The sequence below is a fragment of the Rhamphochromis longiceps genome, linkage group LG11, assembly GCF_057381845.1.
Source record: "Rhamphochromis longiceps isolate RC_006_pf linkage group LG11, R_longiceps_female_GT1.1, whole genome shotgun sequence".
NCBI lineage: Eukaryota > Metazoa > Chordata > Actinopteri > Cichliformes > Cichlidae > Rhamphochromis > Rhamphochromis longiceps.
The window spans coordinates 3448419-3467500 of record NC_140567.1 but is presented as its reverse complement, the minus strand read 5'-3'; the positions used below and the strand labels follow the sequence as shown (position 1 = coordinate 3467500).

At 42.3% G+C, this 19082-nt stretch overlaps 1 protein-coding gene across 1 annotated transcript; it reads left to right on the top strand.

The window, feature by feature from the left end:
• Positions 1-1974: 1974 nt before the first annotated feature.
• LOC146658425 (pituitary tumor-transforming gene 1 protein-interacting protein) lies at positions 1975-18400 on the top strand. Its single transcript, XM_085422052.1, has 7 exons — positions 1975-2259; positions 2482-2528; positions 4489-4597; positions 7771-7879; positions 8999-9064; positions 14070-14116; positions 18009-18400. The coding sequence occupies exons 1-7, from the start codon at positions 2139-2141 to the stop codon at positions 18056-18058; spliced, it is 549 nt and encodes a 182-aa protein (XP_085278178.1). The 5' UTR covers positions 1975-2138; the 3' UTR covers positions 18059-18400.
• Positions 18401-19082: the final 682 nt, after the last annotated feature.

Sequence of the window (19082 nt, the reverse complement as noted above, 5' to 3'; positions counted from 1 at the left end):
AGACTGGCTACGGATACCGACTACGGAACGGAGCAGTTGTCAGCCACCTCCTGTACATGGATGACATCAAGCTGTATGCCAAGAGTGAACGAGACATCGATTCACTGATCCACACTACCAGGCTATACAGCAATGACATTGGAATGTCTTTCGGACTGGAGAAGTGTAGTCGGATGGTAACAAAGAGAGGGAAGGTAGTCAGAACTGAGGGGATTAAACTACCAGAAGGCAACATTGCAGACATAGAGGACAGTTACAAGTACCTGGGGATCCCGCAGGCAAATGGGAACCATGAAGAGGCCGCTAGAAAGGCTGCAACCACCAAGTACCTGCAGAGGGTCAGGCAAGTCCTGAGGAGTCAGCTGAATGGTAAGAACAAGATCCGGGCCATCAACACGTACGCCCTGCCCGTGATCAGGTACCCTGCTGGGGTAATAGGCTGGCCAAAGGAGGAGATAGAAGCCACTGACATAAAGACAAGAAAGCTCCTTACCATGCATGGAGGGTTTCACCCCAAGTCCAGCACCCTGAGGCTGTACGCTAAGCGGAAGGAAGGGGGCCGGGGACTGGTGAGTGTCAGCACCACAGTCCAGGATGAGACAACGAACATCCAAGAATACATTGGGAAGATGGCCCCAACTGACCGAGTGCTCAGTGAATACCTCAGGCAGCAGAAACCCAAGAAAGAGGAGGAAGACGAGGAACCATCATGGAAGGACAGGCCCCTGCACGGTATGTACCACCGGCAGATAGAGGAGGTGGCTGATATCCAGAAATCCTACCAGTGGCTGGACAAAGCTGGACTGAAAGACAGCACAGAGGCACTAATCATGGCAGCACAAGAACAAGCTCTGAGTACAAGATCCATAGAGGCTGGGGTCTATCACACCAGGCAAGACCCCAGGTGCAGGCTGTGTAAAGATGCCCCAGAGACAATCCAGCACATAACAGCAGGGTGCAAGATGCTAGCAGGCAAGGCATACATGGAACGCCATAACCAAGTGGCCGGCATAGTGTACAGAAACATCTGTGCCGAGTATAACCTGGAAGTCCCGAGGTCAAAGTGGGAGATGCCCCCAAGGGTGGTGGAGAATGACCGAGCTAAGATCCTGTGGGACTTCCAGATACAGACGGACAAAATGGTGGTGGCTAACCAACCGGACATAGTGGTGGTAGACAAACAGAAGAAGACGGCCGTAGTGATCGATGTAGCGGTTCCGAATGACAGCAATATCAGGAAGAAGGAACACGAGAAGCTGGAGAAATACCAAGGGCTCAGAGAAGAGCTCGAGAGGATGTGGAGGGTGAAGGTAATGGTGGTCCCCGTGGTAATCGGAGCACTAGGTGCGGTGACTCCCAAGCTAGGCGAGTGGCTCCAGCAGATCCCGGGAATAACATCGGAGATCTCTGTCCAGAAGAGCGCAGTCCTGGGAACAGCTAAGATACTGCGCAGGACCCTCAAGCTCCCAGGCCTCTGGTAGAGGACCCGAGCTTGAAGGATAAACCGCCCGCAGGGGCGTGCTGGGTGTTTTTTTATATATATATATATATATATGTGTGTATATATATATATATATATATGTGTGTATATATATATATATATGTGTGTGTATATATATATATATATGTGTGTATATATATATATATATATGTATATGTGTGTGTATATATATATATATATATATGTATATATGTATATATATATATACATATATATGTATATATATATATATATATATATATATATATATATATATATATATATATATATGTATGTGTGTATATATATATGTATGTGTGTATATATATATGTATGTGTGTATATATATATATGTATATATGTATATATATGTATATGTATATATATACAGTGAAAGAGTTCAAGAGTTTCGTTTCTTGGTAAATGCACGGGCGGGTATTTGTGTGTGAGATTAAAGCATTAACTCCTCCCGCCCGGGCTGTCTAGATTACACCAAACAAGGTAACCCTAGACAGCAAGGAAACAGCAGCGGGTTGAAGGCAAAACGGAAACAACAGAGATTGTCAGGAGTCGTTTGTTGTGGACTAGCTGACATTCTGCGTTGTTACACGCAGTTAAGACTCACAGCTGTTTTGTTTTGTTTCGTGTGTGTTTCGCTATGCCTTCGTTTGGAGCACTGGGACATACTCTGTCCACTTCGTTGATTTTTGCCGTCGCCTTCCTCTGTGTTAGCTTTGTTAGCCAGGGGGAATGCCAAGCAACTCAAGCGCCACCAACTCGTAAGTATAAGTGGAGTTTTAAAAATCTGCCCAATGACTTTTTTTTTTTACAATCATCTAGCTTATTTTTATCCACCACGTGCCTTTAAAGCCAGTTCATAAGTATGTCAGCTCAGTAGTTGGGAAATATTTAAAATACGTCACGACTGAGTGTGACTTCGACCACAGCTTTCTGCTTGTTTTTAACGCGGCACTTATTTAGTGTGTTTGTCTGTCTTTCAGCCTGCTCTTCCTATAAAAACTGTGACACCTGCGTCCCACACGCCAAGGTAAGGCTGTCAGCAGTGGTTGTGTTCGTTTGTACGCGATAAACCAAACCTTACCAAACCTTTGCTCAATGCAACAAACTTGTAAACGCTGGATTTATGATCCCTCGTTTGCGTCTTCGCATTTGGCGTCCTACATTATTCCGTGTTCTCGCCAGGCCGCATGAGAGAAACTAAGTGTGGATTACTGCGTTAAACCCCACATGCTGCATTTACAAATCAACAGAAATCACTCACTGTCAGTTTTCTGAAGGTCATTTTGTTGTTACTAGGAAATGCAGCATTGAGTTCAGATAGACGGCAGCAAAAATCCAAACTGGGCCTTATTATCCCCCCCGAAAAAGAGAAAGGACAGTTGGGAGAACTCACCATCCTGCGCATTACTGTGACAGTGGTTTGGATGGGAGAATGGTGAATGTTTTCCAGTAGAAGATCAAAATTTGGGAAATATACTGATTTATTTATTTTCTGGTTAATGCTGCACCACACCCCTCATTTAGTAGTCCTTTGTGGATAGCTTTATGCAGTACCCTTTTCTAACTAAAAGACTTAACTGACACAAAGCAATTTTACTAATCTAAGCCAAGTTGGCAAACTTGGTGTAAAAGTCATTAAAACAAAAGTGATCCTCGACATATTAGCCAAAATTCTGGCTCGCACATGAGTTGTGTTCCCACCTGGCAGATCTATCACTTAATTACAGATACGCCACATCTCAACTCATCGTGTGTGTGTGTGTGTGTGTGTGTGTGTGTGTGTGTGTGTGTGTGTGTGTAAAGCACGCCTGTCCACATGTACAGGCCCATCTTAAGTTTGCCAGTGAACATGTAAATGATTCAGAGAAACATGAAACCAAGTGGACGTCTTTGACACCCGACCCACCGTGGTTGCCTCTATTCGCCCAATCAGCATTATGCATTGGGGCTGTTTTTCTGCTAAGGGTAGAGCATAACTTGGGAATCAATGGTGAACAGCACTGTTACCTCACAGCAAGAAGGTCCTGAGTTTGATTCCACCCCTTGGCCGGGGCCTTTCTGTGTGGAGTTTTCTCTTTGTGTTTGCGTGGGTTCTCTCGGGATACTCTGCCTTCCTCCCCCAGTTTAAAGACATGCAGTTGGTGGGGTTAGGTTAATTGGTAATTCTAAATTGTCCATATGTGTAAATGTGGAGTGAACGGTTGTCTCTCTCTGTGTTCGCCCTGCGACAGCCTGGCGACCTGTCCAGGGTGTACCCCGCCTCTCACCATATTGTAACTGGGATAGGCTCCAGCCTATGTTTTTAAATACACTGTCATTTACATATAATTTCCACTTAGTGATGCACAGAAATGGACTTTTCAGTCCTTCAGTGTAAGAAGGACTGAAAAGTTTTTTTTTTAAGATTTTGTGGAGGTGGTAAGGTAGGTTGTGTCTGCTGGTAGACTTTCCTGAGGAGTATAGTAATGTTCTATTATCGCTTAGTTTCTGAGGTTTTTTTTGGACAGCAAAATATCCACGTCAACTAATATCTGGCTGATATCAAGTGCTACAGAAATGATGTTGTTCACATCCTGAAGAGGATTGCAGTATCTGGACATTAAAAACAAACTGCAGATAATAAATGAATAAATAGTTTATGGTACTTACATTCTTATTTGTTCAACAAGGACACGTCCACAAAATGATGTCACTTTTATGAAACTTGAAGCATAAATGTAATCAGCACAGGTAAAACATTAACGCTATGCTGTAAATAAACCCTGTTCATGACTTTAATGTCATAGATTCCACGTTTAGTGCGGTGAAATCTAATGACGAGTTTTTAGTCTCGTTTAACACCCACATGTAGGAATAAATACAAATGAAATGTGTGGCAAAATGCTAACTGTTTATTTTTAAGAATCATTCCTGTGGCATTCTTCATTCGTGCATCCTAACTATTATACTCAGCAGAATCATACCTTACATGTGTCTGTCTGTTGCAGTGTCTCTGGTGCTTTACCACAAACAACTGCACAGAGTATCCAGTGACCTGGTTGCTGCCTCCGGCTAAACTATGCCCATTGTCCCAGGCCCGCTGGGGAGTGTGCTGGCGTAAGTTCATCAGACTTATTATTGTGATGTTAAATGTGGTGTTTCCTTTTTGCATTTGTGTTTCATTTGACACAGAATAAGTTACATACATATTGGGGAAATGATTTGAGGAACTTGGTGTTCAGTATGCTGGAAATGTAACTCTTCAACCTACGCGTTAAAAGAAAAAGTAGGTAAAAGGGTATTAAAGCATAAAAACAAAAGCTCTTCATCCAAAACAGCAACCTGTTATATTCACAGATGTGCGACCTAAAATGACCTCCTGTATGTCGGTGGGTCTGAGGGGAGGGATTTATCATTAGGCATGCAGCGGTGTGAAAGTAGCACCAACACTTTCTGTTCCTCTCAGGTCACTTCAGTTGTAGTGGGTGCATTTAAAGATCCAGCACATCGTTCTTGCTTCACTCCACCTGCTCCCTCTTGTTTCTTTAGAAAAAAAGTTGTACTCCACAAGAGACGTTATCCATTGTCTCTGTAGGCAGGCAGGAGCATTTGCAGCAATAATATGCAACAGACACACCAATCCTAGGAACACATGTTTTCCATAACCAGGAAGAACAAACCCACACACACTGACTGGAGTTATTTTTGCTTTAGATTCATTTTCAGTTTACCTTTTCTCATACTTTAAGTTACTACTTTTTTTATACTTTCTAACCTAAAGGAAGTGAACCTGCCACAGTCCTGCTTTGCTGACTACAACATTAACTACAAATATTGTGGATAAATAGATTAGCTCAGCCAGGCACATACACGTGGCTCTTTGTACGTCCGTGTCCAGCAGCATCAGCAGGAACTCGCTGCCCAGTTAAATAAAGTGTTTTATAAAATCAAAACAATGTTTTACTTTTCAGCAGAGCAGTTATTTTTCCCCACTGCATATTAATTATTGTAATTCCCCGCATGGTTTTTATAGTTTGTGCTGGAAATTCCTCTATAAATGTTTCAGTCGGTCCCACAGCTACACAGAACGGCTCGCCTATTCTTGCCCCGCTCTCCCAGCTGGTGCTCCGGCTCCTCTGCCACATATCTTTCTGAATTTGTCCTGATATGTCATCAGGGGTGTCCCAGCACCTCTTTCTTGAAGCTGTACCACAGATGATTCACAGCAGTAGGTTTCTCAGGCTGTCCTGGCTCTAGACATTTACATAAAGTCCTGCAGAAAGTGTTTGGCTCTAAATCAAAGGTGACATGCTCAGTGAGCATAAAAGCACTACAGAGGTAGCACAGAAATGTACTGCCTGTCTTATCGCCAGGAGATCTATTTACAGTGAGAGCTAAGTGAACTGTAAATTTAAGCGTAGAGGGATTCAACTGGAATATTATAAATTATAATGTTGTTGCCTTATTTTACTGCCAAATGTTTGGCCCCTGAAATAAACCACCGTTCTTTTAACTTAACAAGTAAATGATCTTTCTCTTTCTCCCTAACACAGTAAAGTACGTTTAGCTTGACACTGCCAAACAGACTCCACAGCGAAGTAACCGAGCTAACGTGACCTAATGTTTGTATAAGACGTTAAAACTGATATTCAACTGACACAAATCGTATGTGAAAACCGGCTTATGTTATGTGTATTAATTACCCATAAAATTTTCACAGTCAACTGCAGCACCATGCAGGAAATATGACTGAGACCCTGCTCTTAGTCACAGTAGAGCAGACACCTCGGTGACGTATGTTCCACCTCACCAGAGTTAATGCTGATAACTCTCAGTGGTGAAATTAGTCTTTAGAGCCTAACCCATAAGTGTCAAAAACCTTTGAATGCTGGTGCAGTTTCTACTGAAAATGTAAATGTATATTCAGTACAGATGAGGAAAAAAAACATTGTTAATTCTGTTATTAATTTTCTCAGTCTTAAAAATAACAAGAGAACTGATACGGTCGCACGGAGCCTACTGGAGCAGTAAGGTGTGTCAGTGTTCAAACTTCACTGGTAGCAAACAGAAAGTTGTGTAAATGCAAACACTTTATTGCTAATCGGGAACAGCTATAAAACCAAAAGGGTGCAAAAGGGCCGGCTACTGGCACAGCATTTAAATGTGATGCACTAACATCAGGCAAATGTTGTTGAATATAATGTGTAAATATTCCTCGTGTATGGAGTCGACACATGCTGTCATTTGAGTAGGTGGTAGTTACTTTGTGTTGACAGCTGGCAGCTCTTCTGTATCACGTACATTTTCAGATGGAAGGAAACTCTATTTACACCAGAGAGAACAGACAAAGTACACGTGACATGTCACATCTGGTTTTTACTTACAGTTGAACATGAAAAATACTGAGGTATGAACATACACTACCAGTCCAAAGTATGGAAGTAAAGTAGCCGCCCTTTGCTTTGTTGACAAACCCTCGGCCTTCTCTCAATGAGCTTCATGATGCAGTCACCTGAAATGGTTTTTACTTCACAGGTGTGCCTGTCAGGGTTCATTTGTGGAATTTCGTGCCTTCTTAATGGGGTTGGGACCATCAGTTGTGTTGTGCAGAACTCAGCTATCAGCTATGTACCAACCTAAGGGAAGAGAAACGACATTACATTAAGAGCTGAGGGTCGGTCAGTCTTTGCTAAAACTTTAAATGGGACTTGGAGTGCAGTTGGAAAAACCAACAAGTGCTACGATGAAACTGTCTCACACGAGGACGCCTCAGGAAAGGAAGACCAAGAGTCCCCCCTGCTGCTGGGGATCCATTCATCCGAGTCACCAGCCTCAGAAATCACAGGTTAACAGCAGCTCAGATTAGAGCCCCGATAGATGCCACACAGAGCTCCAGTAGCAGACACAGAAACGTGAGCAGTTTTAGGCCACAGCTGCGCATGCGTGCATGCTGTGGTTTGTCCTGTAAAAGGAAAAGAGAAGACGCAGCAAAATGTGGGCACCACTCTGGCAGTGTTTCGGGGTCACGTGATCCCTCCCTCTGCAGAACAAAACCAGTTTCCCTACGGTTAAGTCATTTGTGCTCTTTTTCTCTGGAAAGTGAGAGGCTTGTTTGTGGTTTGTCATGTTTGCAGTGCAATAACTTGCAGAAGCCAGCAGGTGGTGTCATTGACACATGTAGAGCACATTGTCATTACAGTGGCAGCGTGTGATGGCTTCTAGTTACCTTTATCACGTGGTCCAGTGAGAATATCTTCTTGTGAAAAATGAATAAATTCTCTTTTTTTCAGTGAACTTTGAAGCCCTGATCATCTCCATGGCTGTGGTGTGTGGAGTCATTCTCCTCGCCATTGCCGTCTGTTGCTGCTGCTGCTGCTGCTGCAAGAAGCGCCCTTCAAGGTAACATTACAAGTCCGAGGTAACTGAGTAACAGGAGTTTTAGAAAGCTGTGTCAGATGCATGAAAGCACTTAGTGGGCCAATGCTTTTCGGGATGAAAGGGCACTACATGGGAGCACTTTTCACCTCAGGCTCACACGGGCTGCTACAGAGTTAAAGCAACAGCTGTGTCCAGGAAAACACAGCATGTAGTGTTGAAATGGATTACAGAGAACAGTTTGGAGTAGATGTCACAGTTACTTCCTTACAGTTGTGTACTCATTATAATGGCAGAAAAAACAGGAAACAAGTGAAAGAAAACCAGAAAGATCCCTGCTTCTGCTAGCGCTAAAGAACCCAGGTTGCTCACATGCTACGATAATGTCAACATTCAGTGATTAGTCATGTTATCTGTGCTCCGGTATTTATTTCACCTTCAGTCTTTAGACTGCATCTTATCACTGTCTTTACAAAGTGAAGACGGAGGGGGTTTCTTTGTCAGACCACAAAGTCCACACTTTGTTTCATGGTTCATGTGGAAGCTTTAGTGGTTTTCACCCATGTCCTGTATAGGTGCAACTCATTGTTGCTGTTGCAAACATTACTTTGGCTTTTTAATCAAAGTAGAGCTCCTTTCATGCTCTCACTGTTGTTCCTGTAGGGAGGGGGGGGTGAAAATGTCATGTCAGTCCGCTACAGTCTGGCCTGTCACTCACTTGCAGTCCTGTGGGTGCAGGAATCTCGTTCTTGTCTATCATGTGATTGAAAACTTGGGGAAAGCTCACATGTATTACTGTTATGCACACAGATATTAATTTAATATAATTACAGTCATGTTTTCGTCTTGTTTTACTCTTTTTGGGGGTTGCCTCCAAGCATTTTACTTTGTGCATGTTAAACCTTCTTTTGTATTTGGCATTTTCATTGTGGAACATAAAAAGAAAACACTCTCTGCACTCAGGCACACATTTCATGAGTCTTATATAAATGATGCATAGAACTTCAATCAGAGTAACCCTAAAGCTAATGTTAGTTTGTAGCTGCGTGTCATTTGTCACATCCAAAGTGTGTTTTTGTCATCTTCTGGTTCCACGAGGAGCAGTGATTCTGATGCTGCCTTCATGTCTCCTTCACTCTTAAGGTTTGACAGAGAAGAGGAGAGATCTGCCAAGAGGAGGGAGGAGATCAGACAGCGCGCTGAAGAACGGTGAGACCTAGACTCACACCTTAGTCTACACAGGTTGGAAATGTCTGCAACGGTGTTTATTTCAATAACACAGGAGCCTCTTTCTCTGCATTTAACTCCAAACCGATCTTTGCTGTGTCATTCCTCTCTGGATCAAACACTGCTCGTTATTTACAGAATATTTACACACGTACTCACGAAGTTACAGGTACATGTTTAGAGGTCACTGTTTGTTTTCCTTTACCCTGCTGCAGTGTTTTCTCAGTCACCACACTGCTGCATCAAGTAATTATTTGATCCTCTGCTGAATTTGTTGGCTTGCTCGCTTTTAAAGAAATGAACAGTCTTTCATTTTTGATGCTAATCACAACAGTTATATATTTCATATCAAGTGAACTTGGTTCAAATCTCAGACCAAGCGCACACCTACGAGTCGAATCCTATTCTGTCAGCGTGGTGGGTGGCATTGCCTTTCAGCATATCCCAGTAGGACTTGGATATAATTGTCCTAAAACAGAACAGTTCATCATCCCCCAACAAAAGAGTTCATTGTATGTTTGGGAGTCGAGCAACTGGTGTCCATCCAGCCTCAGCAAGTCCACGTCCCAAAGGAGAAGCTCCGGGTTCCTCTGCTGTCGTCCCAGAACACCGATTGGATTGTCAAAGCTGGGCAGCTGCTTCATGGTAATGTGCTCATAAATAGATTGGTTTACATCCTGTGTACTACAGTCAAAGAAACAGAATCATCCAGCAGTCAGCAGACCCGAAAGGCTTCCCTCTTCCTGCACCCCATAAATGTTTCAGCCTTCTCTTCTTGTTCTGTTCCTTTACTTCCAGTGCCAGGATAGCTGGCTGATATGTTTGTGAGCAGGGCAGTCGAGCCGAAAGATGGTCAGTAACTGTGGTTTATCATCACGCTCGGCGTGCTGGGCACATCGTGGCTCACTGTGCGCCTCGTGTGTTTGAGAAAGAATGAATTATCCGACCTCTGAGCTCTTCTCTCTCGTGCTGCAGAATTGAGTCAGGGTTTCCTGCAGTGAGCATGATCAAATCTCTGAAGTTGGAGTTAGTGCAGTGACCTACATAGATGCAGTTCATGTTGTCAACAGGACATTCGGAATAGATTGGACCCATCCTAAGAGAGACTAGTGCCTGTAGACAGTGCTGCTTGGCCTCCGGAGAGCCAGCTTGAAGCACAGAGTCATCCGAGCCCAGGCGGGCCGGGGAGTCGACCCATGCAGCTATATATTTCATATTTCACATGCTGATGTAGCAGGAGAGCTACCTAAGAATTTTAATTATAATTTTGTATCTGATCAAATGCTAAATTATTAAATCATTTTAATAAGTATCTCTTGAACCTCTTGTTTCAGTGCTGTTTAAGAAGTCTGCATGTCCATGTAACATGCTGCTCAGGCTGCTTATGTTACAGTCGGCTAACAGCCAGGATCTGTTCCTGTTGGCTTGTATCTGGTTTAGCTTGTCAATAAGCCAAAGTGTTGTAATGTGTCAAGTCTTAATGCACAACAATACTATGTGAGAAGTTCATTGTAATCCACTGACATGATGCTTGGGTAACACATACAGTTTCATGTATCTATGATGATAATATGGACTGAATATGGGCCAAAATTCGCAGCTGTTACTCCATTATTTGTGTCCATGCTCCTTGGCTGAGTCATGGTAACAGCTGGAGAAAAAAATCATACACACAGGCTTTTTTATGCCATGTATTCAGTTTGAATTTTGTTTTAATCTCATGTTGATATGACTCTTTAAGTATAGCCAAAATGCATGTTTTCTAAACTGATCACACATCCAGGGTATTGAAGCTGTGATATGTCATGATACTGATGCTCAAAGATGGTTCTAGAAACATTGTTTCAAAGAACAAAAGAGAATTTGGCTTTGTGACACTTGGAGCAGGTGCAAAATGAAGTTGGTTGCCGGTCTGAGCGAAAGGCTGAAGGTGTTTTTCAGCCTTGAAATTTTCTTATTATCTTTTGTATTTATGAAGTTCTCAGGCGTCAAGAATTTAAAGTAGTTCCCTTTTTATTAGATTTTTTTTTTTCTTAGATTGCACAAATAACTGAAAGTTTCTTTTAGCCTTAACTTTTAACTGAACTTGAGTTGGGAAGGTTACTTTTGAATGTATTCCACTACAGATTACAGATTACATGCCCTAAAATGTATTTTGTAACATTTTCCGTTACGTTACTCAACAAGAGTAACGTATTCTGAATACTTTGGATTACTTAACATATTATCATGCTTTTTACAACTACATGAATGTACTACTGCTGTGTGATTTATTAGTATTACTGAAGGTTACTCTCCACACCAACACCAACTAGATGTTTAAATCTTAATATAAATGAGTAACAGTAGGTGGACATTAGGTAAGGCTGCACTTTTTGCAGCGATCTCGTATAGAAACTATTCAGCGTGTATATAAAACAGGTCCGCGGCTCCGAACCGTAGTATGGGGACCTCTGGCTGATACGTCGGGTTCATGTCGGGCTCGCAGCTGAAAACTAGCTTTACTTTGTTGTCTGGGTCAACTTTGCTAGCGAGAGACAGAGAGAGGCGTTGAAAGGCTGCTCCAACGGAGCTTATTATTTCGGAGGAAAACATGAACACAGCGTACAGTCGAGTCTTAACAGCTTACTTACAACTGGGCTCGTCAGGCTCTCTGTTTGGCTGCAGTGGTTATTATTATATTTACATGCTTCCAGCTCCCGTTTCTGCTCCGTGACAGCTCCTACTTTTCCTTTCTCTCCCTCCTCGCTCACAGACACATCACGGGTATGGCAGTCCATTCTCCCTGCAGCACGGACTACACTGCCCTGCATGCTTTAGGGCGATGCCTGTAACACTCTGCCTGTTGCCTTCATATTAAATAATAAAAAATAAAAAAAATTTCTTCACGTCGTTATGACCGCGAGATTGAGACACGGGCGTTTGAGCCTCTTAATGCATGTTTTGTTTGGGTTTCCACCGGCGTGGCATTACCAAAAATAGAGAGGACATAGCCGAACATATGAAACAGGAAAGTACCGCCGTGTAATCCATTTATTTCAGCAAAGTAACTGTATTCTAAATACCACCCTTTTAAACGGTAACTGTAACGGAATACAGTTACTCATATTTTGTATTTTAAATACGTAACAGCGGTACATGTACTCTGTTACTCCCCAACACCGCTTGTAGTATCCCATTTTCATAAATTATGAGTGGTATTGTGATGATGGAGAAGTCGAGCACCTTCAAAACCTTTAGTCTGTGTAGTGAGCCAAGCTCAGTACTCACGTTCTTTCAACTTTCCCTTTTTTTCCGTCTTCCCTCCAACATGTTGAATGCAGCCATATTTATGTGGAGGGAATGTGAACGTGTCAGTGCGATGCACACAGGCCATCGGCGTGGCTTAGGGGGACGGATGGCAGACACATCTTAACCCACCTGATTGCTCACAGATCAGTACATAGCAATAAAGCAGCGACTGCCACACACCAGAGTCTTTGAGCTGAGATGAAGTGAAGTGAGGCCTCTGGACTTCCACTACACAAAACCTGCCCTTCAGAAAGGCTGAGTGAGCAGCTTTACCACAGGCCTGTTGCTCTGTGAGTCACTGTCAGCTAAAATTTAGGAACATTTTTATGCCAGGAGTGCAAACTGATGCATTTTTCTTACTTGGTAAGCTGAATGTTATTGTGCTTATTGAAATGTTGTTTAAACGATGTCGTGCATAATAAGTATTTGGGAGTATTAGGTATTGATGGTTGCATAAGTGCCCACATATCATGACTGGCTGTTTGTAATGTTGTGGTGCAGTGTAGCTTAAATGTTTCTTGGCGAGTAAAGTGCTTGATGGGTTTGCTCTGTAAACTTGTGCATATGTAAACAGCTGTTTCAAAATAACAAAGCTGCAGAAACTTCTGGAATCGCCACTATTTCAGCCATGGTTCTCTGTAAAACCTGTTTTTCATTGGAGTCAACAGTAGAGCCAAAAACACTCATAGCTACTAACACACAGAGGAGAAATGGCATTCATCACCTGAACTCGGAGTTGCCTCCTTAGTGCTCAGCAGCCTTGTTGGTGACGCCTGTGAGCAGGTAATCGGTCATTATCTAAATAAACAGGCAGAGAGCCAGAACCTAAATTTACTGCACAGACTCACCAAAAGTTTCCAGAATCTAATGAAAAAGTTTGGTAACTTTTCCCAGACTTTGCCTGCAAGTCATGTGTAAAGTTTTTACAACAGTGCGGCTTCATCAGCAGCTCAGTCCAGAGTTACTGAACAAATACCACATTTATCTATGACTACTGCAGCCCAGCAAAAAAAACATAGTTGCTCAACCCTAAACATAGACTGGGATGAGTGCATATGTCTGCTGCTGTGCAACTGACACTGTCGTAAACCTTGACTCTGACATGCATCTCTGCAACAGTGCCAAAAAGTATTTGTCCCTTGCCTTGTTTGTTTGTTTTTGCATATTTTTCACACATTTTTAGATCATCAAACAAATTTGAGCATTAGACAAAGATAAACCAGCGAAATATAATATAGATGTGCATAGAACGGGGTATTTTCACATGGGGCCAGGTAGGTTTGGGTTTGTCGGACAAATATGTGAAGAGCAGATAAAAAGAGAACTTAGGACGAGGGTGAAGACTTTTTAAGCAGCAGGAAAGGTTCTTCAGTCCAGCTGTTGATTTGGTGTCGGGAGCAGGACATCTCTAGCATTTCAGAATTGTCCCACAGAGTTGTTTTCAGGATTCACTGGGTGTCCCATTGTCTCATTACAGCTGACGTCTGTGTTGCAGTCATTTATTTCCATGTTGTTTCATTAAAGTTTGGATACTTGGCTGTATCCAAATATGGAGGCCCAGTTAGAGTTGAATGATGGCTCTCTACCTTGAGAGTTGTCTTTCTCTGGAGTGTATTTGGCACTAACAGAGTGAATACTTCCTGACCTGTTGACTAACTTCCTCTACTTTTTTTTTTTTTTTTTTTTTTTTTTACAGGAAGGTGGAGAGAATGGCACGCCACGATGAGATCAGGAGGAAGTATGGTGCGTATAGACTTTCCATATGGACTTTAGCTCCTTCTCTTTGATCATAGTGTTTGTTTCCAGCCCTCTCTGATGTACACTGAAGGTGAGGTGACCAGTAGGTCTAACACGGAGTAGCCAGCTCTGTGTTCTCTGTTCTGTGTGTGTCAGCAGTGTCTCTGATGCATGCTTAACTATTTTAAGAGTTTTTCAGTGTCAGTGACTTTGATTTCCACACCCTGGGCCACTGATACATTATTCAACAGAATATGCTTCGTCCCCAAGCAACCTACACTGTAGGTGTACATGAACTAGGCGACATAGGGTTTTCAAATTGATGCCATAGGTGCATAGGCTAGGAGGCTGGGGGAGCTGTCAGTATCTTTTACTTATCTCCTATTTATTAAATAAACACCTTTTTTGTATCGCTAACGGCTGTACAAAATGTAACATGAGACCATCCCTCACTTGAAGAGCCTGCAAAAATCCCAGGAATGTGGCATTTCTCCTCGCTGCCATACAAATTTGTCTAGCTCACCACTTCACCAGTTAACATGGGCTAACCTGAGCTGGACAACATTGTTATTATACTGATATTCAGTATTAATGCTGGTCTCTCAGTTGTGTTACAATAGATATGACACACTCCACACACAATAGTGCACCATAATAATTGCTCAGCTGCTGGTGTCATCAATAAGAGTGGCAATAATAAAAGCTTGAATGTTTTCATGATCCATGAACTCAAATGAAGCTTTGCCAGTTTAGTTAGCAAAACGTTTGTGTGTAATAAACGGCTGCCTGAGCTGTGCTGTAATTAAAAGCTAGGAGTTTTAGATGACCTAAAAGCAAATCCTATTTTTTGTGGAGCTAATTTAATCTCCGTGTTTGTATGCAGTTAAAGTAGCGGTCCCTGCTAGGCATGGGAAAATATGACAACCACTCTCCGGTGCTCAGAGTTGTGACTGAAATGTTTATGCAATAAAATCTGTTTTTAAGCAGCTGAAGGTACAAAAATAGTCAAACTTTAAAACCTGATCACTACCTCGCATTTGTTGCCACATGCTTTAACTTAATCAGAGCATTTTTGCTGTCAGTGAAACAGGAAATATTCTAAAAATAAATGAGTCATGAGCAAACTACGAGTGTGCGCTGCAGCAAAGTATAGAAGAAGTATCAACATCACACAGCACTGCTTTCTATTTATTTCCAATCAATGCACTGATTCTAATCCATCGCTCTGCCCTCTGCAGGGAAGTGGGCGGTAAGGGTTGGCCTGTCAGCGGCTCGATAAAGACAGACTCGTTCGTTCGTTCGTTCCGTAGATGTGGGAGAAGCTCAAGTGTCCGTGCGTCGTGTCTGTCCATCCGTTCACTGTAGTAAGATGTCAGGTTATGTGGGTTGAGTGTAACGACTGCACGACAGAGTGATGGATGGTGGTCTGTTTCTTAGGCCTGCAGCTCTCATTAGTTTCCTTCCACAGGGGCTTTAGTAGAGACTGCTCTCCTTTCACATTTGGTCTGGTCGGTTCTCTACAACTACAATCCACATCCTCTTATTTCCTTGAAATCAGACACAGCGGAAGATTCCCTGAGGGTGGGTCAGGAGGTTATTCAGCAAAACTGGAAATGATCTCTTGTCATTACCAGTTGAAAATATCCCAGAAAGACAGCACAGATTTGAATTACACGTTTCACTTTTTGCAGTTTAACCCCAGCGCTCTGTCATAGCCTGCATTTAGTTAAGTTTTATTTTTAGGGAGCAGCTGCTGCTTCAAGGTGTTTTATAAAGTCAGGTAGAGACTCTACAATAATACGAAACTGTGAACACTAGACTTCTACAGTTCTACAGCATGGCGCTGAATGAGCATTAACTATTGTACAGTTGGAGGTTTATTTTGGTTCAAGTCTGAAATGAATCCTGTATCACTGCAGTTTGCTTCAAAAAGCCCTCGTCGACTGGAAGAGTGTGAGAATGGCTGGCAGATTGGTGTTGTAGTGAACCGCTCTGGTAAAAAGAGCTTTCAGTTCAGCTGCACCTATGGTCATGAGCTGTGGGCAGTGACAAACAGAATGAGGTTGGATACAAATGGCAGAATCAGCTTAGTCTCCAGGAGGACTCGACTCCGCCTTTAGACATTCGAGAATGTAACCAGCTGAGGAGGTTCAGGCAGCTGATCAGGATGTCTAAGCATTGAGGATTAAACTCAGATCACATTGGAGAGGTTATACATCCTGTCTGGCGAAACATTGCTGGGGTAACACCCTGCTTCACCTGCTCACACCAGGAGGATGGTGCAAACTGACTTTGTTAAATCTGTGGAAATGCAATAAAGCATGATTAGGGCCTAAAGTCATTACTTTGCCATTTATGTAGTCCAGTAATTAGAGGGCTGTAGAATGTGAGAATAGCCCGTGTAACCTATAATCCATTTTAATCATGAATGAAATCAACTTTTCACGCTTAAAACGAGCATCGACTATGAAGACACACCATGCTTATTATATTGGCATTATTATCAGAATCTTATGTAAAGAAAAAATTTCAAACAGCAGCAGTGGAGTGCCGCCAGGTTACATTATCAACCCAAAATGCAGCAACAGTGGCCATAATGTGCTTAAACATGAGGACAGCATCGTTCTGCAGGAGAAGGCTCCTCCTATATTGAAATAGTTGGAAATGCTTTACGCATTCAGTGTTTGGTATTTGTGCACTAACTGCCATCGATTAATCAGTTTCTTAGTGGCAGCGAGAGTGTCCCTTTTAATGTGTATTGATCCGTGGACGTGGAAAGTTCAGGCTCTGCAGGAGAACTGTGCAGGTTCAAACCTCAGTAACACTTGGAGTATGAAGAACAACTTTATAGTTTAACCTGCTTGTGGCCTTCATCAAGGTTAGAGGTGCATTGATCCAACTTATTCCACGTACTCCTCAGAAGCCATTGTTGAATAAATACGCTGTTTTCTTCAGTCAGCCTTGGAATCATTTGTTTGTGTGTAAGACGACAGCAGGCCTGACTGAAACGTTTATTAACTAAACCAAAGGTAAGAAAGAAATGCATCTGGAAATATACTGTAACCTGCACTTGAGTAAAATAATTAATAACACCAGGACAGAGATAAATGACGCAAGAAAATGACTTTATTAGTGAGCCTGTTTATTTGCACTGGGCTTATTTAGGTGAGCCTTCATTGCACTCTGCGGTTATTAATGCTCGTGCTAGTTTCTCCTTTCACCTGCTGCATTTCTCATGTAAAGTTCCACCAAAACATGTTCTCACGAGAACAAAAAGGCCAGGACCAAACATGAGGGATATTGGGAAGCCGAGCGGGAGAGAATCCTCTGAACTTTCCAGTCAAATCATTTCATCAAAGTTTGCTTCAAACAAAAACGACTGCAAACACTCTTCTGTTATGTTGGTGCTTATTAGATACCAGTCTGCTCCTCATGGCTTAGTGAACACAACATAGTTAATTAATGTTATCATAAAACAAAGTACAGACATCCTTCTAAACGGCAAAGATATGGAGGAGAAAACCGATTCAGAACAACCACAGACATCAGCAAAGATGTCTGCCGGTGACATGGCACACACAGTAATATGCAGTTAATAAAAGTCCATAGGAACGGTTACAAAATTGATAAGGTGGGCAGTTGTTTTCATTGCCCATAGAAATAAATAATTCCATTGATCGTGTGTATGAAAAACTTGCTGATGGCGGTTTAGCAGCACATGCTGTCATACTGCATTCATTGTTAATGAAACATCAGCGTGAACAGAATATCCGGGATGGATTTCCCAGTTTGTCCTCAAACTGATGCTTCCTCCAAGGCATCTCTGGAAAATGTGGAGCAGAATTTGACCCAGCATGACTTTGTCTGTTTTCATTTTGTCTCCACGTTGTGTGTGCAGGTCTGATGGGCGACACGGACCACCCGTACAGCAAGTTTGAGAACGAGTAAAGCAGCTGCAACAGAGGACGTCCGCGGGCCGCGGCTCTCACGGCTTTGCTTTTAGCTCGGAGTGATTTTCTCCCACACAGTGCTGCAGAGCAGCAGCTGTCCGGTGATCTCGTTCAGACGTCAAACCTGATTGAAAATATTCTGAATTAGTTTAGCTTTGTGATTCTTTATGAAGGCAGTCGTGTGTGTTTAGTCGTTAAATCTTGTTTTTAAACTTTTTGCAAACCTTTTTTCTCTCTTTTTAAATGTTGTACTCTCACATCAATCTTTGCACTTTGTACATACGTTGATTAAACAGTGATGACTGTGTGTTTCGATTCATTAATAAACCTCTTTAAGCTTTTTTTGTTTGTTTTAAATGTATGAGCTTCTGAGAGAGTGCATAAAGTGAGAGCATGATAAATTGCTGAGTGTAGCCCTGTCATAGACGACAGCACTAGCTGACCTCTGTCATTTTCCGATAACTTTTTAATTGAAAACATCGGGAAGGAGAATGTTGCTCCGAATCGGACACCCACCAGTCTGCTTAATAACATGAAACTAAAATGCCTCAAAGCTGGACTGACCATGTTAACAAATGTTTTCCTCTCCGTCCACTGCTGTTCTCCCACTTCAGCGATGATCCACTTTAACCCTTTGATTATCAAGGCTGAAATAAAATGATTAATGATGAGCCTAAAAACTGCAAAATTGATGGCACTAAACCTCTCACTTTTATATCATTTTAATAAAGCAAATGCATTTATATTCACTTTTCAAAGCCCACATTAAAAATGGGTTGATTGTTCAAAATATTTTTGTAGATTAGCGATTGTTGATTAGCAGTCCTTGGTTCAGCTGTTTTAGCTCCCAGTCTCTTCATGTTGACTGTTCTGAGCTTCTGTCCATCAGAAACAGGTTTGAACAGCGAACAACCTCTTGGCTCTGACACCATACAGACCCAAGAGTACAAAAAAGCTGACCTCGTTATTTGCCCTGGTCCTGAAGATTACCCACAATAAATACATGACAGAAAATAAGGAAA

Coding starts and splice junctions, on each gene's coding strand:
- LOC146658425 (XM_085422052.1), top strand. CDS start 2,139: ATGCCTTCGTTTGGAGCACTGGGACATACTCTGTCCACTTCGTTGATT. Junction 2,529..4,488: donor CCTGCGTCCCACACGCCAAG/GTAAGGCTGTCA, acceptor TGTCTGTTGCAG/TGTCTCTGGTGCTTTACCAC. Junction 4,598..7,770: donor CCGCTGGGGAGTGTGCTGGC/GTAAGTTCATCA, acceptor TCTTTTTTTCAG/TGAACTTTGAAGCCCTGATC.